At 46.2% G+C, this 25,081-nt stretch overlaps 1 protein-coding gene across 3 annotated transcripts in view; it reads left to right on the top strand.

The window, feature by feature from the left end:
* man2a1 (mannosidase, alpha, class 2A, member 1) overlaps window positions 1–25,081 on the top strand; it is a 197,357-nt gene that overhangs the window by 119,021 nt on the left and 53,255 nt on the right. For all 3 annotated transcript variants that reach the window (XM_056290632.1, XM_056290633.1, XM_056290631.1), the window contains 2 exons: window positions 2,763–2,830; window positions 10,259–10,427. In XM_056290632.1, coding sequence (XP_056146607.1) covers window positions 2,763–2,830; window positions 10,259–10,427 — 237 coding nt within the window. The remainder of the gene's footprint in view (window positions 1–2,762; window positions 2,831–10,258; window positions 10,428–25,081) is intronic.

Below are 25,081 nucleotides of genomic sequence, written 5' to 3'. Positions count from 1 at the left end.
CTCACCTCAGTGTATTGGAGCCATACAGGTCATGGAGGGAGGGCAGGTTTACACCCAGTCACCCTCTCAGCAGAATGAATAATATGCTGCATTCTGCCCATGTCCTTGGCAGTGGCAGCAGCATACCAGATAGTGATGGAGGAGGTGAGGATGTCCTTGGCAGTGGCAGCAGTGTACCAGATAGTGATGGAGGAGGTGAGGATGTCCTTGGCAGTGGCAGCAGCATACCAGATAGTGATGGAGGAGGTGAGGATGTCCTTGGCAGTGGCAGCAGTGTACCAGATAGTGATGGAGGAGGTGAGGATGTCCTTGGCAGTGGCAGCAGCATACCAGATAGTGATGGAGGAGGTGAGGATGTCCTTGGCAGTGGCAGCAGTGTACCAGATAGTGATGGAGGAGGTGAGGATGTCCTTGGCAGTGGCAGCAGTGTACCAGATAGTGATGGAGGAGGTGAGGATGTCCTTGGCAGTGGCAGCAGTGTACCAGATAGTGATGGATAAGGTGAGGATGTCCTTGGCAGTGGCAGCAGTGTACCAGATAGTGATGGAGGAGGTGAGGATGTCCTTGGCAGTGGCAGCAGTGTACCAGATAGTGATGGATGAGGTGAGGATGTCCTTGGCAGTGGCAGCAGTGTACCAGATAGTGATGGAGGAGGTGAGGATGTCCTTGGCAGTGGCAGCAGTGTACCAGATAGTGATGGAGGAGGTGAGGATGTCCTTGGCAGTGGCAGCAGTGTACCAGATAGTGATGGATAAAGTGAGGATGTTCTTGGCAGTGGCAGCAGTGTACCAGATAGTGATGGATATGGTGAGGATGTCCTTGGCAGTGGCAGCAGCGTACCAGATCGTGATGGAGGAGGTGAGGATGTCCTTGGCAGTGACAGCAGTATACCAGATAGTGATGGATGAGGTGAGGATGTCCTTGGCAGTGGCAGCAGTGTATCAGATAGTGATGGAGGAGATGAGGATGTCCTTGGCAGTGGCAGCAGAGGAGGATCTCTCTCCCAAGATGGACAACATGCAATGATTTTGTGTTCACACAATTTACACAATGCAACATTGAAAGAGGATAAAAAAATTATATTAGAATTGTAAGCTATATGAAGAATATAAGGACGAGCAGATGGATGACCCGGAGGCCAGTGATGCCGACAGTACCGCCATGGCTGGAGGGCCACTGGGCAAACAGAATTCGGAGGCAGCGGGATGGCCACTGGGGACCAGACCTCGGAGGCAGCGAGGCAGTCGGAGCAGGCTTTGGAGGTGGCCCAGGGACACTGGGCAGCTGATATTCGGAGATGCTGGGCAGGTGAAACTCGGGGACGCTGGGCAGCTGAGACTCGGGAACACTTGGCAGCTGAGACTCAGGAACAGTGGGCAGCTGAGAGTCAGGGATGCTGGACAGCCAATCCCGACAGGTTGGCTGAGGTGGCTGACTGAACAGGAACCTGTAAAAAGATTCGGCCAGTTTGGCCGGTGACTGGTAGTCGCACAGGACGTCGGCCAACTGCTGAGGGATATGGGACTGGCGGAGACTATGGGGACCTCCCCTGGCCAGGTGGTTTGCCCATGAGTCCAGGGCTGGAGCCAGCTCGGCACCACCCATCATCTGGTGTTTTACCGCTGAGTAGGCAGGCTGGCGGCTAGAGGTTTCCGAGCCAGCAGAGTGGGAGACAGGTTGCTGGTTGTCCAGCAGCTGGATAACCCCCGGCCGGAGGCCATTCACACCAGACACCGACCTCGGCCTACATTGTCTCCGGGACATTGAACCATCTGCTGGGTCCATACTTGCACTTGGAGCATTGAGCTCCGAGTTGTTTTGGCCACACCGGGGCGCCAGATGGTCAATATCCCACATTTAGGCAGACTCATTCCCACCAGAGATGAGCCCAATGAGGGTGGTGTCATCAGCAAACTTCAGAAACTTGACTGACTGGTGACTGGAGGTGCAGCTGTTCGTATACAGGGAGAAGAGTAGATTGGGAAGGACACAGCCTTAAGGGGAATCATTGCTGATGATCCGGGAGTCAGAGATGTTTTTCCCCCAGCTTCATTTGCTGCTTCCTCTCAGATAGGAAGTCGTTGTTCCACCTGCAGATGAAGTCAGGCATATGCAGCTGGGAGAACTTGTCTTGCAGTAGATCTGGGACTATGGTGTTAGGGCATAGCTGGAATTCACAAACAGTATCCTGGCATAGATTCCTGCAGAATCCAGGTGCTGGAGGATGAAGTGGAGAGCCATGTGGGACAGAACAAGGTGCTCAAAAGACTTAATTAATTAATTCAGATCCTTGGTCAAGTGCAAGTCATTAGTTGAGTTGGGGGCTTTCAGTTTGTAGTTGGTGATCTGTCTGAGGCCCTTCCAGACAAAGGCTAAGTTCTCTTCTGAGAACTGCTGTTGAAGTCTCTCAGAGTATCGTCGTTTAGCATCTCTCACTGCCTTGCTAAACCTGTATTTAGACCTTTTAAGTATTACAAAAAAATGAATCGGAAAAAAAGTTTGAAAAAAATGTTTCATTATAATTTTAATTTAATGATGCCTCTCGATTATCTCAATATAACAACATGCTCATTGATATTTCATATATCAACAGTTGATGACATCCCTACTAGTAATTGAAACAATGTGTAATTTTAAGCATCACGTATTTTAGTTTAAAATCATTTGATATGAATTAAATTTGATTTACTTGCATTATTTTCTAAATTGCTAATTATTTTTATTTAGTATTTTCAAATGTTTTCAATATTTGCTTTCTTTAGGATGAAGTACAGCCTTCTCAAGATACATTGCCAAAGAAGACTATCCTGACCGTGGGCAGGGCATCGCGGTAAGGAATTGAGGGTGGGGCTTTTGAATGGATGGAGGCGGGTGTGTAGCTACATACTGTTATGTGGCCAATTATGGTTTTCGGGTTAGGTAGGTTTTTTTACACCAAAAAGGTTAACTTTGATATTAACCGATTATGATTGAAGCTAGCTAATAGTGATATAAATACCACTCATATATTATCATAGTAAAAATAACGTTCACACTGGGGGCGCCCCGGTGGCTCACCTGCTAGAATGCGTACCACAGAAGGCTGAGTCCTTATCGCAGCGGCCTAGGTTCGAATCGAACTGGGCCCTTTGCTGCACGTCGTCCCATCTAGCTGCCCGGTCTTTCCTGTCTCTCTCGCTGTACTATCCAATAAAGGCAGAAAATGCCAAAAAAAAAAAAAAAGATATATATATATATATATATATATATTATTTTCAAACTTAACAGTCACAGTTTATTGTGGCATAAATAGCCCTCTTAACTAATAATGGTATAAACACCGCTCATAGCTAATTGTAGTGTAAGTAGTGCACATAGGGAATTTTGGAATAAATACTGCTCAAATGAAGAGGCTAGATACTGTATTAAGAGACTTTGTGCCCTACTAAAGCCAGCTGAGTCATTTGGGCTCATACTTCGTGCCCTACTAAAGCCAGCTGAGTCATTTGGGCCCGTACTCCATGCCCTACTAAAGCCAGCTGAGTCATTTGGGCCCATACTCCATGCCCTACTAAAGCCAGCTGAGTCATTTGGGCCCCTACTTCAGCACTATTAAGCCAGCTGAGTCATTTGGGCCCATACTTCATGCCCTACTAAAGCCAGCTGAGTCATTTGGGCCCCTACTTCAGCACTATTAAGCCAGCTGAGTCATTTGGGCCCATACTTCATGCCCTACTAAAGCCAGCTGAGTCATTTGGGCCCATACTCCATGCCCTACTAAAGCCAGCTGAGTCATTTTGGGTCCATACTTCATGCCCTACTAAAGCCAGCTGAGTCATTTGGGCCCATACTTCATGCCCTACTAAAGCCAGCTGAGTCATTTTGGGTCCATACTTCATGCCCTACTAAATCCAGCTGAGTCATTTGGGCCCATACTTCATGCCCTACTAAAGCCAGCTGAGTCATTTGGGCCCATACTCCATGCCCTACTAAAGCCAGCTGAGTCATTTGGTCCCATACTTCAGCACTATTAAGCCAGCTGAGTCATTTGGGCCCATACTTCATGCCCTACTAAAGCCAGCTGAGTCATTTGGGCCCCTACTTCATGCCCTACTAAATCCAGCTGAGTCATTTTGGCCCATACTTCATGCCCTACTAAAGCCAGCTGAGTCATTTGGGCCCATACTTCATGCCCTACTAAAGCCAGCTGAGTCATTTTGGGTCTATACTTAATGCCCTACTAAAGCCAGCTGAGTCATTTGGGCCCCTACTTCATGCCCTACTAAAGCCAGCTGAGTCATTTGGGCCCCTACTTCATGCCCTACTAAAGCCAGCTGAGTCATTTGGGGTCCATACTTCATGCCCTACTAAAGCCAGCTGAGTCATTTGGGCCCCTACTTCATGCCCTACTAAAGCCAGCTGAGTCATTTTGGGTCCATACTTCATGCCCTACTAAAGCCAGCTGATTCATTTCAGCCCATACGGTTGGAGACTGGTGAAGGGTGGAAAGCTTCGCACAGTAAACTGAAGACTCAACATTGGTGGCTTTAGATGTCACAGACATTGTTAACAGTACGTTTGGGCACCATCTCCATCCTCCAGCTATGCATGCTCTAATTGATCACTTCATCATGGTTTAACCAGAAATTCACAATAGTACCCTAAGTTTTTCATTTTCAGTTTACACCCTGATACACATCGTACACCTAGGAAGCTATTAGTGCCTTGAATCTTTGTTTACTATTTGCAAAAAGAGATACTTCAGACTCTTCGAAGAGACCAGTAAACCCAAATTCATTAACTGGATTAAAGAATTGTCCATAACGCTACCTCTGGAAAAGATGACTTACATTATTAAAGGTAAACAGTCACTCTTTGAAAACATTTGGGGTTCTTTTCTACAGTATGTGGAGAATGTGGATCTGACTAATGTGGTGACTGTGGCAGAACAGGTACATAAATGTAAGTGCTCCTCTGTGGTTGCTTGAATTAATTGCTTTAAGTACTGAATTGTACTGCTCCATGTGAACTGTGTGTTGGAGCTTGATAATGATGTAGAAATAATGACAGGAAGACATGGATATTACATGAATATCACATGGATATTACATGGATATAACATGGATATTACATGGATATCACATGGATATTACATGGATATTACAATAGAGGAACCCTTGTGAAAACTTGTTTCCCTTCTACCCTTTCTATTCAAAACTTTTGAACGTGCTGTCTTTAACCAACTTTCTATGTACCTCCACCAGAACAACCTCCTGGACCCCAACCAGTCTGGGTTCAGGGTGGGTCACTCGACAGAGACGGCCCTCCTTGCAGTGACAGAATCGCTGCACTGTGCGAGAGCAAACTCTCTCTCCTCTGTCCTGGTACTCCTGGACCTGTCAGCTGTGTTCGACACAGTGAACCACCAGATCCTCCTCTCTACCCTCGAGGGGCTGGGTGTTACAGGCTCTGCACTCTCGATATTTGCATCCTACCTGACGGGTTGCTCTACCAGGTGACATGGAGGGGATCTGTGTCGGAGCCTCGCAGACTGACTACAGGTGTTCCACAAAGTTTGGTTGTGGGTCCTCTCCTTTTCTCCCTGTACACGACATCCCTGGGTTCTGTTATTCGCTCGCATGACTTCTCTTACCATTGTTATGCCGATGACACCCAGCTGATCTTGTCCTCCCTCCCTCTGACACACAAGTAGAGACACGCATTGCTGCGTGCTTGACTGACATCTCGGAGTGGATGGCGACACACCACCTGAAGCTCAATCTGGACAAGACAGAGCTGATATTCTTCCCGGAGAAAGGTTGCCCGCACCGAGACCTGGCCATCACCATTGACAACACCGTGGTGAAGCCAACTCGGACTGTGAGGAATCTGGGTGTGATCCTGGACGACCAACTGTCGTTTGCTGCAAATGTTGCATCGGTTGCTCGCTCCTGCAGATTTCTCCTCTATAACATTAGGAGGATTCGCCCATTCCTCACCGACGAGATGGCACAGGTGTTCATCCAGGCTCTGGTCATCTCCCAGTTGGACTACGGCAACTCCCTCCTTGCTGGCACCCCGGCGTCAGTCATCAGACCCCTGGAGCTTGTACAGAAAGCTGCAGCTCGTCTGGTGTGCAACCACCCTAAGTTCTCCAACACACCTCCCTTTCTCATGTCCCTACACTGGCTCCCAGGAGCTGCTCGCATCCAGTTTAAGTCTCTGGTGCTAGCCTACAGGGCAGAGAAAGGAGCAGCTCCTTCCTATCTCCAGGCCATGGTCAAGCCCTACACCCCCCCACCCCACCACTTCGCTCTGCTGCCTCGGGATGCCTGGTTGCCCCGTCGCTCAGAGGCCCCTGCTGCCGATCGACCCGGTCCCGGCTCTGTTCTGTCCTGGCCCCACAGCGGTGGACTGAACTCCCCACTGATGTCAGGACAGCGGAGTCGCTGCCCATCTATCAGCGCAGGGTGAAAACTCACCTCTTCATTAAGTACTACCCTGCTACTTGTTCTTAGCACTTATTGTATTCACGCATTTAAAAAAAAACTTTATTGCACTTTTACTTTAAAACTGCTTTTGCTCTTAGACGTTTGTTTAGAGAGAAGATGCACTTATGACCTCTGATGACTAGTAGTACTCCTGATTTCCTATGTTAAATGCACTTAAGTCGCTTTGGATTAGAGTGTCGGCTAAATGACTGTAATGTAATATAATGTGATGTAATGAAAAGCAGAGAAACTCAGACGCTACAGCTCATTCAGTTCAAAAACGCTCGTTTCAGAGAGCTTTCTCCCCACTGCAACAAGGACTCTCAAATCCATCCCCTCCTAACCATGACCCATGGTTCCCGTTAAGCACCATGCTTTTGGTGTTTTGCGTACTCCGTGAATATGTATTTGTTGTATGCATTTTTGTATTGTATTTATTTTGGGAAGTTGGGTTTGTTAACACGGAGCCACCATAGGTGCTTTTGGACCACAGGAACTTTTTCATAGTTTTAAGAAGTGTTGGAGGAAAGGGGGGCATCCGGGTAGCATAGTGGTCTATTCTGTTACCTACCAATACGGGGATTTCCGGTTCGAATCCCCGTGTTAACTCGAGCTTAGTCGGACATCCCTATAGACACAATTGGCCTTTTCTGCGGGTGGGAAACCAGATGTGGGTATGTGTCCTGGTCTCTGCGCTAGCGCCTCCTCTGGTCGGGGTGGGGGGGGGATAGTGTGATCCTCCCACGCGCTGTCCCCCTGGTGAAATTGCTCACTCTCGGGTGAAATAAAGTGGCTAGTGACTCCACGTGTATCAGAGGAGACGTGTTAGTCTGCAGCCCTCCCCGGATCAGCAGAGGGGGTGGAGCAGCGACCGGGACGCCTAGGAAGAGTGGGGTAATTGGCCATGTACAATTGGGGAGAAAAAAGATGGAAAAATAAAAAAAGAAAGAAAAGAAAAGAAGTGTTGGAGGAACTACGCCCTCTTTATTGTGTCTGCACTACAGGAAATCGGAACGATCATAGTTCTTAGAAGTCCATTTTGAGGAACTGTTTTAGCTCCTACTTCAGGATAGGTACCATGCAAGCACAAGAGGAAGCTAGAGTGACCAGTCACCAGGTGATTGGTCCCGACGTAACTGCACATCGATTGGTCGAACACACGAGTCAATGCAGCACCGGAAACTGCCATTTTTACAAACCCATGTACAACTTCATACACGCCGAGTTTAATGTTAGCCTTTAAAAACGGAACAAAACACGGACAAGCAGACTGAAAGACAAGTCCAGGCTTTACTGAGCCCTTAAAAAACCGCATAGATTAAATTCACACATCTCCTTCCCAATTTCATTACTATCATGAAACCCACGATACACAACAAAGACATGGCTCTGATCACGGCATCCTGCATCTTGTGGATGTTGTTTTATCCCGCACACAATGACATGAATGTGTGTATTCACACACGTTTGTACACTACCCGCACAGAAATGACACTGACACACTACCCGCACAGAAATCCCACTGACACACTACCTGCACAGAAATAACACTGATACACTACCTGCACAGAAATGACACTGATACACTACCTGCACAGAAATAACACTGATACACTACCTGCACAGAAATGACACTGATACACTACCCGCACAGAAATAACACTGACACACTACCCGCACACAAATGACACTGACACACTACCCGCACAGAAATGACACTGATACACTACCCGCACAGAAATGACACTGATACACTACCTGCAGAGAAATCACACTGATACACTACCCGCACACAAATGACACTGATACACCACCTGCAGAGAAATCACACTGATACACTACCCGCACACAAATGACACTGATACACTACCTGCAGAGAAATCACACTGATACACTGCCCGCCGACTTCGTTTTCATCTTTATTTCACACAAAAATGAAAAAACACAAATTATACATACATAATGCAAAAAATGGTGTGAAAAGGGACACCCCAAGGAAGCTCAGCAGAGCTTATGAACGGGGGCCCATACTTTAAGGAAAGTAATTTACATAACACTAACAGATATAAAAGGGAAAGAAAATAAAAAAACAAAACCTACAAATAAAATAAAATAAAAATAAGTCTAAAGTCCTAGCCCGATAATTATTACGTTTTTAGTATATCAGACAGCAGTATATTGCTAAATTAATTCATGTTTTAATTGATTTTTAAAGACATGTATGGATGATGACATTTTCAAATCATCGCTAAACCCGTTCCACACCTCTGGGCCTTTGTACGCCACACCATAGCTCGTGCGTCTAAGCCTGCGCCACTTGCCCGCTGTAAGGTTCTTATTTCTGGTGCTAAATACATGCGGAGGAAGGCAAATTCGAATGAGGTCACACAGTCTGTCATTGATCCCATCGATAACATGATACATCAAGCAAGCATTATGAAAATCATTACATTCAGCAAACCTGAAAAGACCGTGATTGCAGAAAAGAGGGTCCGTGGGAGCACGTACAGACCCCACACCATGATCTGGCGCGTATAACTTTCTTTTGCAGAATTTGTAGTTTTTTTTTTAGAAGACTGGGAGAAGTGTTGCACCAAATAACATCGCAGTAATTGATATGGGGCTCAAATAAAAACTTGTACAAGGTAAGAAGTGCTGCGCATGGGAGAAAATGTCTTATCTTAAAAAACAGATCAACATATTTAGATAATCTTTTTTAAAACATCAATATGGCACTTAAAATTTAAGGATTCGTCAATATGGACCCCTAGGACCTTTGTGGACTTGACTCTTTCGATATTCTGACCATTACGTTTGAGACAGACATGCTCAGCTTTATTTTGATTTTTTGTTGGAACGAAACACAATGTAGTTTGTCTTGCTGACATTTAGGCATAATTTATTACGTCTGAACCAAGTGTTCACCTTCACCAGCCACTCGTTTAGAATTTTTTGAAGCTCATTTGGACTCTCATGTGACAGGAACAAATTTGTATCATCAGCAAACAATGTTGTATGTAAAATGTAAGAGGAATTTATAACATCATTAATATGCAGGATAAAGAGGAGTGGCCCTAAAATGGAACCCTGGGGGACCCCATACTTGATGGATTTACATAAACATTTGTGGCCATTTATAAGTACATATTGCTTTCTCCCATAGATATAGCTTCTAAACCAGTTAAGCGCTATACTTCTGACCCCATAATGATACAATTTTTTTAAAAGAATGTCAAAATCAATAGTGTCAAATGCCTTTGACAAATCCAGAAAAATACCAATGCCGCAGTCTCCTTTATCAAGGGCACCATCGATTTTTTTCTATAAGTTCAAGGATCGCTATGCATGTGGTGCTCTTTTTCCTGAAGCCATACTGAGGCGGAACAAGAATATTAGATTTTTCTAGGTAGTCACTTAATCTGCTATACACAACTCTTTCTAGTACTTTGGATATTTTAGGCAGTATAGACATTGGACGGTAGTTGTGCATATCATTTTTATCACCAGATTTAAAGACTGGAACAATTCTAGCAATCTTTGCTATGTTAGGCACAACCCAACTTACGTCACTTCAGCGTTCCTGGCGGTGCTAATGCAAACAGAATAAAATGCGCTTGAAGGTTCATAGTTATCGGGGAACCTCCCCAGTGGTAGTTCCTCTCAACAAAGTCCCAAGAACTGTTTGGTCCGAAAGCACCTCATGCTGTACCGTAAACAAATACCACCAACCTGGTTGTGTGGCAATAAAGTTTCTCCAATCTTGAATCACAAATCTACTTCCTGTCCAGCATGCTCGTGGTTTATAACCCAGTCAGTCAGAAGCGATCCGCTGTCGTCAGCATCTACGTGGACTCGCCTGCTGTCCGCGTGGTCTCCATGGAGACTGGTCAGCCAATTCCGGCACAGTTATCGGCTGTGTGGGCAGAACCGACACGCATGTCCTTGAAGGCCTACAAGGTAAGGTTTATGTTATGAAGATTATGCCGGATCTTACGAAACTGAATAGGAAATTGAATCACATTCGACGTTTTGGATTGTTTATGCAAATTTAAAAATGTCAGACCTGCAACCTTTGCATAAATTCTATTATATTTGTGTTGAATATTTTGAATGTTACAATTAATTTACACACACACACACACACACACACACACACACACACACACACACACACACATATATATATATATATATATATAATGATAGATGTCATTGAATTGCAATGTTCACCAGAATATTGATTAAAAAAAACGAATTCGCTGCTGATACCAATTAATATCAACTCAAACAATCAGAATCAGTATCCCTTATTTGGCCAATTTGAATGTACAAGGAATTGATCTTAGTGGTTGCTTGTGTAAAGGTATGATAAAAAATAATAAAACACAATATAAGGCAATAAAAACAGTAGATAAAAAGAGAAACACTGTACTACACAGAACAGTGCTGCCAGGATCTTGATGAGTGCGTGGAACACCACCACATCACCCCCATCCTGGCTTCCCAGCACTGCCTCCCCATCTCCCACAGAATCAACTTCAAAACCATTCTATTAACCTTCAAATGCATTCATGGCAACACACTATACCTCTTTCACACTGGCCAAAACATCCGCCTTTGGTGGTGAATGTTACATTGACCAAAGACGGATGCTGGCAGATTTTTTTGGCCAGTGTGAAAACACCAATACATACCTCAAGGAAATACTCACTGCCTACAATTCCTCCCGCAATCTCCGGTCTGTCAACAGCTTGCTACTCCACACACCCAGGACAGAGCTCCACTCAGTGGGAGACCAGGCGTTTTGCTGGCCTCCCACTGAGTTTCCCACCTCCTCTATTATTTTTGTTGTTTTCTGTGTTTATTGTTTCAATAAGAATCAGAATCATGTCTATTGGCCATGTAGTTTTGCACAGACATGGAATTTGACTCTGGTTTCGTGGCTCTCTCAGTGTACTCAACGTAAAATAACAATACAAACAACAATCTGCAGATATATACACAAGGATTGATTATATAGAAACGAAATACGAGGTGATAAAGTGCAACGGTACAGAGAATATATCAGAGATGCTAAAATAAATGTTAGCAGGTTACTTATTCCCCTCTGAGAATCACCACCTTAACATGGTGGAGGGGTTTGGTTGTCCCGGTGATCCGGGAGCTGTGTTGTCGGGGGCAAAAGCTCCTGGTCGGGTCTCCCAAGGCAAATTGGTCCCAGGGGAGGGACCAGACAGACTAAGAGCAATTTCCAAGAACCCCAAAAAAAGTACAACAGCAGAGCTACAGCACCTCGCCCAGAAAAGGGAAACTGGGGCCCCCTCCTGGAGCCAGACCTGGGAAGGGAGCTCACCGGCAAGCGTCTGATGGCCAGGCCTTGGCCCCCGGACCCAGACCGAAAAAACAACATGGAGCCACCATTCCGTGAACCCACCACACGCAGGGATGAGCATTGGGGTCAGGTGCAATGCAGGCCGGGTGACAGACAGGGCGGGGACTGAGGCGTGCCGACTCCTGACATCGCAGATTGGTCCTCAGGATGTGGAATGTCACCTCTCTGGCAGGAAAGGAGCAGTACCAACTAGATATAGTTGGGCCACCTCCACACATAGCATGGGCTCTGGCTCCAAATTCCTGGAGAGGGGCTGGACTCTACTTTACCGAAGTTGGCCAAGGTAACAGGCACCAGGCAGGTGTGGGGATACTCACAAGTCCCCAGTTGAGCGCTGCCGTGTTGGAGTTCTCTCAGGGGAATGAGAGGGTCATCTATATGACTACGAGTCGCTAGGGGGGAAGGCTCTGACTGTTGTGTGTGCTTATGCACCGAATAGCAGCTTGGAGTATCCGGCCTTCTTAGAGTCTGTGGGTGGTGTCCTGGATGGGGTTCCACCTTGGGACTCTATAGTTCTGCTGGGGGACTTCAACACTCACGTGGGCAATGATGGAGAAACCTGGAGGGGCGTGATTGAGAGGAACGTCCTCCCCAATCAGAACCCGAGCAGTGCCTTGTTATTGGACTTCTGTGCGAGTCATGGATTGGCAATAACAAACACCATGTTCGAATATATGGTAGTTCATAAGTGTACTTGGTACCAGAACACCCTAGGCTGAAGATTAATGATAGACTTTGAGATCATATCATCAGATCTGCAGATTTTCTCTGCAGACCTAATTGTCCATTGTAGTCTGTCTCTGTCTTGTTTGGCGGCCAAACCAAACTGTAGGTTTTCCCCGTAGACACCGTGCTGTCGAATATGGTGAGGGGGGCGTGTTGGGGGACTCCTCCTAAAGTCCCATGTCATCTCCACTGTTTTGAACTTGTTCAGCTCCAGGTTGTTTTGGCCACACAAGTGGGCCAGCTCATCAACCTCCCATCCATATGCAGACTCGCCACCATCCCGGATAAAGCCAATGATAGTTGTGTCGTCCACAAACTTAGAGTTTAACAGATGTGTCACCTGAGGTGCAGTCATTTGTGTAGAGGGAGAAGAGTAGAGGGGAGGGCACACATCTCTGTGAGGCGTCAGTGCTGATCGTCTGGGTGCTGGATGCGATTTTCCTCAACCTCACCACCTGCCTCCTGTCTGTCAGGAAGTTTTTAATCCACTGGCAGATGGGAGCTGGTGCAGTGAGTTTGGAGTGGAGGATATCTGGAATAATGGCATTGTTAATGCACTGTCAAGCATGATGGGTGTAGACTGTGGAGTCCTGGCCTGATGTGTTAGCTCTTCTTTGTTGTGCCATCCTTTTGGCCAGCGTTTGTTTAGTTTCCCCAATGTACAAGTCACTGTAATCCACCTGGCAGTTGACAGTGTACACTATATTGCTCTGTTTGTGCTGTGAGGCCTGATCCTTGGGGTGAACCAATTTCTGATGCAATGTGTTTTGGGGTTCAAAAGCAACTGAGACGCGGTGTTTGGAAAATACGCGTCTCAACTGTTCTGACACTCCCACCACATATGGAATCACCACTGGTAAGTAATGATCAGTATGTGATCAGTACTCAAGGTCTGACTCTCCTCATCCACTGGAGCACAAACTAGGAGTCATCAGGATGCTGGACCACTGAGCTGACAACGTCCCCACCGACACAGTAGCCAGGGAAGGGGAGAAGTCTCATATTAAACAGGCCCTGGTTAAGTGTGGTTATCCTAACTGGGCATTTGTCAAAGCCAGGAAGAAGCCCAAACAGTGCACCAGCTGACCTAAGAGAGGAGAAGGACAACAGCTGTCTAAGCGTAAACCAGTGGTGATTCTGGGAGTGTCAGAGCAGTTGAGACGCATATTTCCCAAACACTGCATCTCGGTTTCTTTCACGCCACAAAACACACAAAGCCAGAAGTTGTTTCCATCTCAAGGATCGGGCCCCCGGCCCAAACAGAGCAATATACACTCACTGGCCACTTTATTAGGTACACCTTGCTAGTACCGGGTTGGACCCCCTTTTGCCTTCAGAACTGCCTTAATCCTTCGTGGCATAGATTCAACAAGGTACTGGAAACATTCCTCAGAGAGTTTGGTCCATATTGACATGATAGCATCACGCAGTTGCTGCAGATTTGTCGGCTGCACATCCATGATGCGAATCTCCCGGTCCACCACATCCCAAAGGTGCTCTATTGGATTGAGATCTGGTGACTGTGGAGGCCATTTGAGTACAGTGAACTCATTGTCATGTTCAAGAAACCAGTCTGAGATGATTCGAGCTTTATGACATGGTGCGTTATCCTGCTGGAAGTAGCCATCAGAAGATGGGAACACTGTGGTCATAAAGGGAGGGACATGGTCAGCAACAATACTCAGGTAGGCTGTGGCGTTGACACGATGCTCAATTGGTACTAAGGGGCCCAAAGTGTGCCAAGAAAATATCCCCCACACCATTACACCACCACCACCAGCCTGAACCATTGATACAAGGCAGGATGGATCCATGCTTTCATGTTGTTGACGTCAAATTCTGACCCTACCATCCGAATGTCGCGGCAGAAATCGAGACTCATCAGACCAGGCAACGTTTTTCCAATCTTCTATTGTCCAATTTTGGTGAGCCTGTGCGAATTGTAGCCTCAGTTTCCTGTTCTTAGCTGACAGGAGTGGCACCGGGTGTGGTCTTCTGCTGCTGTAGCCCATCTGCCTCAAGGTTCGACGTGTTGTGCGTTCAGAGATGCTCTTCTGCATACCTCAGTTGTAATGAGTGGTTATTTGAGTTACTGTTGCCTTTCTATCAGCTCGAACCAGTCTGGCCTTTCTCCTCTGACCTCTGGCATCAACAAGGCATTTTCGCCCACAGAACTGCCGCTCACTGGATATTTTCTCTTTTTGCGACCATTCTCTGTAAACCCTAGAGATGGTTGTGCGTGAAAATCCCAGTAGATCAGCAGTTTCTGAAATACTCAGACCAGCTCGTCTGGCACCAACAACCATGCCACGTTCAAAGTCACTTAAATCACCTTTCTTCCCCATTCTGATGCTCGGTTTGACCTGCAGCAGATCGTCTTCACCATGTCTACATGCCTAAATGCATTGAGTTGCTGCCATGTGATTGGCTGATTAGAAATTTGCGTTAACGAGCAGTTGGACATGTGTGCCTAATAAAGTGGCCGGGGAGTGTAGTGTAGCTGTTAAGTACCAGGAGGATTGTCGTGACTTGTGCATTGGGGAAACTAAACAGACCCTGGCCAAGAGGATGGCACAACACAGGAGAGCTAACACGTCAGACCAGGACTCCACAGTCTACACCATCTACACACCAGTGGCCACTCTTTCAGGGATGGTATTGGTAGTTGATTCTGTTTTCATGGGATGCTTTTTGTTTAACCCTTTGGGAGTATGTGACTTGGACCATTTTTTTTAAAAGGACCTCTTTGGATGTTTTAATGTAAAGGAGTTACTTATGTTGATGTTATGAAATGGATATGCCATTGTTGAAGTTTTGATTTATGTAAAATAAAGTTGTTTAAAATTCTCTCTCTCTCTCTCTCTCTCTCTCTCTCTCTCTCTCTCTCTCTCTCTCTCTCTCTCTCTCTCTCTCTCTCTGTCAATTCAATTCAATTCAATTCAATATGTGCTTTATTGGCATGACATATATTTGTGTACATATTGCCAAAGCATGTAAAACAACAACAACACAATACAACAATGATTATAATAATAACAACAACAACAGTGATTATAATAATAATAGCAACAACAACAATGATTATGATATTAAATAACAATAGTAGCAATAGGTGCCGTCATCCACTATCTCTCAGGTTGTGGCAAGATAATATAAATCTTGCTGCAATGCTCGCCGCTGGCCCTCCTCCCAGGACCACCCGCAGCTTGCCTGCGTCGTCCATTTCCTGGTACTCTGGAGTCACATGTTCCAGTTCCTTGACAAAAGCCCGGCGCTGTTTTTCAAATCTGTCACATTTAAGGAGGAAGTGCCCCTCTGTCTCCACCTCATCTGTCATGCACTGACCACATGATCGTTGCGCTTTTGGCAACCACGTCTTTTTGTGTCTCCCCTTTTCAATGGCGAGACTGTGGTCACTGAGCCTGTATTTGGTGAGGATCTGTCGCTGCTTCCTGTCTCTGACAGTTAAGAGGTATTCTTCCAAATCATAGTTTGTTTTTAGGGCCCGATAGACTTCTAGTTTGTTTTGAGTTTTGATTTCAGCGTTCCAATGTTTCAGATAATTGTTCTTGCTTTGTTTTATAGCCTGATTTATCGTAAACTTTGTTTGGGATGCAGTGCTGGCCTGAGGTTCGTTGGTCTTAGTATTTGTTAAAGGGTTAGTGAGTCTCAGAGCCAGCTGCTTCAGGGGACTCTTTTTGGGGTTAAGTTCTTGGGTTTTCAGAGCTTTAAAGTGCAATGTATTTGTTGGACTTGTATTTAAGTGCATCCAGAAATTTAGAGATCTTTTTTGTACATTTATTAATAATGGAAACCGGCCTAATTCTGCCCTACATGCATTGTTTGGTGTTTTCCTTTGTATTAGTCCATGGGCCAGAGCCCAAAATCTCCTATTTCGGTACACTCAAGGTGGCAAAACTTACTTATAATTTTTGAAAGGATCCATGTCTGTAGATGATATTTTGGTATGATAACCATTCCTGAGTGGCAGCTGTATCACAGTTATCAGCTCATGAAGTTAACCACCCCCTAAAGTAAATTGCATTTTAGACGCTGGTGCACATCCTGGTTTAGCCTCATGGTCAGGACATTTTTCAATGTTCTATAATATTGTCTTTGGTATCATTTTAAAGGGGACCTTCTTAGCTTTCATTCAAGCCCTGTTGTGGATATTTCTCACAAATATAGAGGTCACTTGAGCTCTTCAACCCGTCAATAACACACATCTTTCTGCAATGTTCGCCTAAACTATATACTTTCTTTTAGCCCTGTGGCATCTAGGAATATCAGGGACACAAAACACAAAAACTGGAATACTCACAGGACTGTAAAGATTCAGGAAATGTATAATATACCCATACTATTTCATTGTGTGAGGTGATTGTGAACCTTAAATTAGAAGGGCATTATTAGTAAGAAACTAACTAGACCAAAGCCAGTTAGCCCTTGGGTCAGACCAGATATCGATATCACCCAAGGTGACACAACTTCACTGGTGCCATTTTATTTGGTACACTAACAGAAGTAAAATAATACATGATAACCTTTCCAAATGAGCAGCTATTTCATTTTTCTTTCAGGAAACCTGTTTCTGTGCCTCTCACGATTGTGTATTTGCCCAGATTTTTACAAATATAGCATTTCAACACCCCTGGTACTGATTAGCCTAGCTTAAACTCTGGGACAGTTCTTAGTTGGCCAACAACCAAGGATAACCAGTACTGTGTACTTCCATTCATTGTGCTAAGCTAGGCTAACGTGCAGCCAGATAGCTTTCTACTAAACACATATAGAGGAAACTGGTATCTATCTTCTTGTCTCACTCTGGAGAAGATTATAAGCTAATTTCCCATAATGTTAGCATGTTCTTTTAATGTATATGTTAATATGATTAGTTAAAGTGGCTACGAGGAACTTTCATCTTGTGTTGATTTTAGCGGCCTCATGTGGACAAAATACAGCTGTTGCATAGCAACTAGGTAATGTATCTATTTGTGGCTATGTAAGATAAATAATGGTAATATGACGCTGTTGAAGCAAAGTAAACTTTGTTTTAGTAGTGTTCATACACCTAAGTTACATGTATTTGTTTGTATGTGGCAGGTGAAAACTGACTGAATATGGCCACTGGTGAACAAGCAAGTTTTTACCCAATACCAAAGCGCTCACGGGTGGAGTGCATTATCCACTGTTCTGATGATACAGATAAGCTGGTTTCACTACAAAGTGTCGACTCATGGAGAACTCTGCTCAGGGCAGCTCAGATACGAAATCATGCACCAGTTTTGAAACTGGCAAAAGACATTCCTGAGGGACAGATTCCAGCAATCTACTACCACAGAAAGTGTCGCAGTATCTTCACTATGAAGCAAATTCTTGATGGCCTCCTTGCAAAAGAAAAGAAAAGTTGTGTCTCTGCTGAAGAGAAACAATCTAAGAGAGTAGCTCGACATGCTCCAAGTACATGTAGGACTTATGATGCAGAGTGCAGATTTTGTCAGAAAAACAGCAAATATTCCAAGAGACAGAATACGAGAGAAGTACTGGTGCAGTGTCGAGAACTGCGAGCTGATGCAAAGATCAGGAGTGCAGCCACAAAGAAAAGGGACAGCAGAATCATTGCCATTGTGAGTAGAGACCTTGTAGCAGCTGAAGGGCACTACCACAGGTCATGCTATAGACTTTACACCAAAGAAGAGGTTTCCAAAGGAGAGGTTGCCAGCAATGAAGATGATGATGCTGCAGCCCAGTATGAAGCTGCTGTGAATAAGGCATACAATGAGCTGTTCCTCTTCATCAGGGTGGAGCTTTTTGGCAATCCTCAAGTGATGACAATGACTGATCTCTCTTCTAGACTGGCAGCTTCAATGAACTCCCAAGGCATTGCCCAAGTCAAGGAATCAACCAAGAAGCACATAAGGCGAAACCTGGAGAGTGAGTTTGCTGGAGCCTTGCAGATATTCCCTGATGAGAAAGGAAAATTCCTCCTCTATCCCGATAACTTGTCCATGAGGGAACTTGCCAAAGAAAATCAGTCTCTCAAAAGGGAGCTGCAGACCCTGAAAAGTGTCAGTGCACAAGATGTTATAGCCAAAGCAGCCATCAAATTGAGAGCAGACATTAAAAGTCAAGATGTTCCTCAAACCTGGCCGCCTGAAGTCAAACCAGAAGCAGAATGTCCTACCATTCCAGAGTCGCTCATTATCTTCCTGTACTCTCTACTCACAGGCTCAAATGATCCTGATCATGCATCCCAGAGAGTGCAGTGCCTTCTGCAGTCATTTGGCCATGACATAGTATATGCAGTGACATGTGGAAATACCAAGCCTTCCAAGCACATTGTTCTGCCATTCAGTGTCAAATCGTTGACAGGAAATGTAGAGTTGATAAACATCCTCAACCGACTTGGTCACAGTGTGTCCTATTCACAGATGGAAGAGATCAACACTGCCCTGTGTCTCCAGAAACTCTCATCATCAGGGAGTGGCATTGCCCTTCCAGCTAACATCCATCCTGGCATATTCACAACTTTAGCCTGGGACAATATCGACCGTCTTGAAGAAACTGTCAGTGGTGAGGGAACATCTCACAGAGTCAATGGGATTGCTGTGCAAGCAAAGCCAGTCAACCCACTTCCTGTCCAACCCATGCCCACTGTTCCCAAAACAAAGAAGAGAAGCATTGATGGACCCCCACCAATGTTACCAACTTACAATGCTGGACAACGGGTAGGGCCACCACAAAGCAAAAAGTCAGATGCCGATACTGCAGCCAATACTAAGCTTGCCAGAGAGAAAAACCTTCTTTGGGTCCTAGCACGCATGTCACAACAAGAAGAACAGTCAGTCAGCAGCTGGACAGGCTTCAACATCCTGACTCGAGGAGAGATGACGGTCATCCCCGACAATATAGGCTATCTGCCTACCATCAATGCTCCAGCGACACAAATGTCTACTGTCAACGAGGTGCTTAACCAGTCACTGAGCATCATGCAGTGCTTAGGCCTGAGGAAGATTGTCTGTGTCTTTGACCAAGCCCTGTATGCGAAGGCTGTCGAGATCACATGGAAACACCATGACAAGTTCCATGATATCATCGTTAGGCTTGGGGTATTCCACACCATCTGCACACTGCTGGCAATAATAGGAAAGCGTTTCCAAGATGCTGGACTCAAAGACCTCTGCATTGAGTCTGGCATGATTGCAGAAGGCTCAATTGCTGGTGTTATGGATGGCCGCAAGTACAACAGGGCAGTGCGACTACACAAGCTCCTGTATGAGGCTCTCATGCGACTGACCTTGAATGGTTTCCTGTCCTGGTTGGAAGAAACTCACAGGAATGACATGGTTCACCTGAATGAGACACTGAAGACCATTGACAGCCTTGGGAAAGAAGTCTCACAACATGCTTTGAAGGAGGTCCTCGAGAACAGCTCTTGTACACGCATCATGGATCTATTTGAAGTCTACCGTGAGTTCCTTAGAGGTGGAAACGGCAGCCTCTCGAACTTCTGGATGTCCTATTTGGACATGGTTGAAATCTTGTTGGGGCTCATCCGAGCATCCAGAGAGGGAGACTGGATGCTACACTTGGCTAGCATTCGAGCAATGATCCCATGGTGCTTTGCTTATGACAGGATGAATTATGCATGCTACCTCCCCTACTACTACGCCCAGATGTCTGAGCTGCCCATCACACACCCAGATGTGTACACAGAATTCATAGAAGGAGGCTTCTCAGTCCAACTGGGCTCCACCAATCCCTTTGGCCGAATCCCTGTTGACCAAGCTATAGAAGAAACGGTGAACAAAGACACCCAAACAGCTGGAGGGACAAAGGGATTCAGCTTGAAGCCAGGAGCTGTGACCAAATATTATCTCACAGCTGAGTATAGAAGCATGTATCTCAGACAGCTGAGAGACCTGACAGGTCAAGGCAGGTGCAAATGGTCTCATCCAGATCTACAGAGTCCAAGGATCAAGAGAGATGAAGCAGATGTCCAGTCTCTCATGGAGCTTATGGAGAATAACTGGCTCAATCCTATGTCCCCTGATGAGATTGATTTGGTTAGCCTCTCCACTGGCAACATGGCTCCACCTGATGTGACCATAGATCTCTTGAGAGCTCTTGAGAAAGGAGAAGAGGCCTACCAAGCATTCCAGCAAACAAGCTTAGATGCAGACCCACCACCTGTGAAATTCCACGACAAGATGACCAAGCAAAGTCTGAAAACATTCTCCAATGTCAGCACAAAACAAGCTCATGGAAATAAAGCACAGGATGTGGTTCTGAAGGCAGATAGAAACCTTTTCAGTCACATGATCCTGGTGGCTGAAAGCAGGAAGGTGAATCTGAAGGATGTCCTTGCCTACCCATTGGGCCCACTACCATGGGCACTGGCAAATGCTGATGGGTCCTTACGAAAAACAAACAAGGCTACACTTGCCAGAGAGCTTGAAAAGAATGTATCTCCTGCAGAAGACATCCCAATCCCATCTACTTCCATCATTGATGGGATGAGCCTGGTCCAAAAAATGAATGGCAACAACAAAACCTTTGCACAGGTGGCAGAGTCAGCCTTGACCCAGGTCCTCCATGAGGGAGCACAGAGTGGGAGGATTGATGTTGTTTTTGATGTCTATCACTAGACTTCGATCAAAGATGCTGAACGACTGAACCGGGGTGGAGACATCACTCTCCAGTACAAGAATCTTGCAGGGGGACACCACGTCCAGCAGTGGAGAAAATTTCTGTGCAGTTCCTCTAACAAGACCAGTCTCATCAAGTTTCTGGTGGAAGAGTGGAAACTCCCACGATACAGAGCTATGCTGCATGGCAAGGTGTTGTACATGACCTGTGAGGAAACCTGCAACAAGTTGACAGAAGATGGGTGTGAGGAAGCAGCAGAACTGCACTCCACACATGAAGAAGCTGACACCCGTCTGCTCCTGCATGCATTGCATGCAGCAAATGCGGGCTCAAAGTCAGTTATCATCACAGCTGAGGACACTGATGTCATGGTGCTTTGTCTTGGCTTCCAGAAGGACATCACCTGTCCCATCTACCAGAAGTGTGGGGCTCAGAACCGCACACGGTTTGTCGACATCACCAAACTGGCAAGTTCACTTGGAGACAGCATCTGTGACAGCCTAATTGGCTTACATGCCTTCACAGGCTGCGACACTGTCAGTGCATTCGCTGGTCGAGGGAAGCTGAATGCCCTGAAGATAGTGAGAAAGCACACTTCCTGCCAAGAGACTTTTAGTCAACTGGGACAGACATGGAATGTGAGTGATGAGCTGTTCCAGAAAATTGAGCAGTTCACCTGTCGGATGTATGTTGCTAATAGCAGCACTGCTGAGGTGAACAAACTGCGTTACCAGCTCTTCTGCACCAAAAGGGGAGAGGTTGAGTCCAGCCAGCTGCCACCATGTAGAGACTGTCTCTTTATGCATGTTCAACGAGTCAACTATCAGGCAGCAATATGGAAGTGCTGTCTGCAGGCTAACCCTGTGGTGCCAAGCCCTACTGAGTATGGATGGACAGACGATGAAGGCAAGCTGGCCATTTACTGGATGCGCTCCCCACCTGCACCAGATGTGGTCTTGGAAATGCTAACACGCAAGTGTGTGCATTCATGCAAAATGCCAAGCTGCATGTGCCTGTCAAATGGACTTCCATGCACAGGCATGTGCAGGTTACAGACCTGCAGTAACCAAAAACAGCAGGATGGTCCAGAACTGGACTTTGAACTTGGGGAGTCAGATGATGAGAGAAACGAGCAGTTTGATGAATGACAGTGTGATGATTCTGATGGTATTACTGTGGTAGTAGTCTATTGATGCACAGGATGTTGATTCTGGACTTGGTTACCCAGAGCTTGATAACAATAATGTAACCATATTCACATATACCCATTACCCTACCCATTACCATTACATATACCCACATATACCCTCCTTGTTCACAGTACAGTCGAGGGAGCTTATTTTAATGAGGGTTGGTGAGAGGTACAGGGAATGTTGACCAAACACATGTCTGTTACCCTGAGGGTCAATGGTATCACTCATTGAACCTGTTCTTGCGTTAAAATCTCCGCACAGCAGCACATTTCCCTGGGCCTGGAAAAGGCTTACCTCTTCATGGAGATTACTCAGGAAATCCTCATCATAATATGGGGATTCAATTGGGGGAGAATATAGAGCACAGAGATAGATATCTTTGTTTGATATGCCAATTTTATTGCTGAGTTTTAGCCAGCAGTGGGATGTTCCAATTTTAATTTTTGAGATGTGGTTGGTTAAACATCCTCTGTACCAAATCAAAATACCTCCAGAGTCTCGTCCACGATGTATTGAGTTAAGTTTATTTGATGGAATAATTATTTCTTTGTAACCTGAGGGACAGTGGGTGGTTATGTCTTGACGACACCAGGTTTCAGTTAATATGACTATGTCGACATTTTCGATGTTTTTTAAGAAGTCAGGGTCTCTACTCTTCATCCCAAAGGAAGATGAGAAGAGACCCTGAATGTTCCAACAAGAGACAGAAAAAGAACGCACGAAAAGAAAATATACAATGAGTCTCTTTTGTGAGACAGAGAATTATCAAGTTACAGTGGAAGAAGACATATATGAAATATTCTGATAACACTTACCAAATATCTCACTATCGATATTGTGGGCATTATTAAACACAACCAGAGCCAAATCAACACTCAGGATTTCCCTGTGTAAGTGGTTACCCCATTAAGATCTGATGGCACGTAGAGGTTGTCTTAGATGCTGCCATGCAGGAGTCTGGAGCACAAGGTGTGGAGCATCTCCTTTATCTCTCCCATCTCAGTCTTGGCTGGGGCGGTGGGTGTGGGAGGGGGCTGGGCTACTGCAGCAGCATAGCTTTGTGGCCTGTGCTGTGGGGGACAGGCTCTGTCAAGTGTTGTTGTCTTTTTGTTTTTTGGAGGGGTTGGGTGCACAGGTTTCTTGGACCTGGGGAAAGCAGCACGTAGGTGTGGGTGTGTGTAGGGCTTTCGGCCCAAAGGTGAGTATGGAGTATGGGGCTGTGGGGGGGGAGGGGTCCAGGTATTGTGTGCTCTGGGGGGGAAAGGGGGGTATCTGGGGATGTGGGAGGGTTCTGGTCTGTAGTCTCCTACTGGTGGAGGATAAGTGGGTGTGGTTGGGTTGCGGCCCAAAGCAACATCTTTTAGGGTCCTCGCAAAAATCCGCACCCTCTCCTTGTGAAGGTGCAGTCCGTCGTAGAGGTCATGGAGGCTGATGCCTGAATGGTGAGCCAGGTGGACATTGGGAAGAGCAGCGCAGCCTCTGCTGATGTCTGTGTTGATTCCATGGATTATATGGGGTGGGGTGTCACGCCGTGGCAGGAGTGTTGACACCACAATCCGAGCCTCTGGGAATTCTCCACTTGCTCTCTGCCACTCTACGCACCGCCACAGCCGTGTCACTGCGCAGATAGTGCAGGTCGTTGGTCCCGGTGTGGATGATGATGCATTGCGGGCTCCCAAGAGATTCCTTGTTCAGGAGCTGTAGTGCACGACCAGTAGTGCTGCATCATTTTGCTGTCACGTGATATCCGGGGAATAGTTTCTGAGGGTCCATGAACTTCTGGTTTGAGTCCATAAGCAGGGCTACGTGTGGGCGCTGTTTGTTTGTCTTGGTGGGAGGAGATTGGTTGGGTGGCGGGGGTTGTGTGCTTTGTGTGAGGTGTGTCTGTGTGTCTGTGTGAGTGATCTCTGTATCATGTTTGTTGGTTGTTTTAGTGTCAGGGGAGGTGTGATGGTCTGTATGGGTGTTAGTGGCATTGTTTTGGGAGACTGAAGCCCTGGCCTTGGTGTTCTCTTGGAGCTCTGCCCTAAGATCCTCCATCTGTTTCATGAGGTTCCTCTCTTTCAGTATCGCCTCCTTCTCTAGTTGTGCTACTTGGGAATGTAGGTTTTGGTTTTCCACCTGTAGCTGCTTCATGGTCTCTTGTAGCTCTAAGACGGTCAGTCTGTTCTCTGTTCTCAGCTGTTCCACCTCCTCCCTTAGCTGCTGGATGGAGCTGGTGGTGGTGTCAGAAAACCTGGCCTGGGTGAACTCCCTAAACTCGACAAAGTCCATTTCCAGCAGGGCCAGACTCTCCCTCAGCTGCCTGTCAGTGGCAGAGAGAGAGTGGGAGGGGGGAGGGGCTGCTGCGTGTTGTGGGGGCTCATTGTCAGAAGGGGGAGGGGGAGGGGCTGCTGCGTGTTGTGGGGGCTCATTGTCAGAAGGGGGAGGGGGAGGGGCTGCTGCGTGTTGTGGGGGCTCTGTAGGTAGCTGGTCCTCAGCTGTGTCGCTGTCTCTGTGGTAGTCTACCTCTGCCTTAAGCAGAGGGAAAACCTCTTCAAAAGAGTTCAGGCTCTCCTCGTTTCCCTGCAGCAGTATAGCTCCTTTAGTGTAGTATGTGTAGTATGTGTGTAGCAGTATAGCTCCTTTAGTGTAGTATGTGTAGTATGTGT

Source organism: Lampris incognitus, chromosome 12, assembly GCF_029633865.1.
Source record: "Lampris incognitus isolate fLamInc1 chromosome 12, fLamInc1.hap2, whole genome shotgun sequence".
Lineage (NCBI taxonomy): Eukaryota > Metazoa > Chordata > Actinopteri > Lampriformes > Lampridae > Lampris > Lampris incognitus.
Note: the sequence above shows the minus strand (reverse complement) of the source record. Positions and strands in the feature narration are given on the sequence as shown.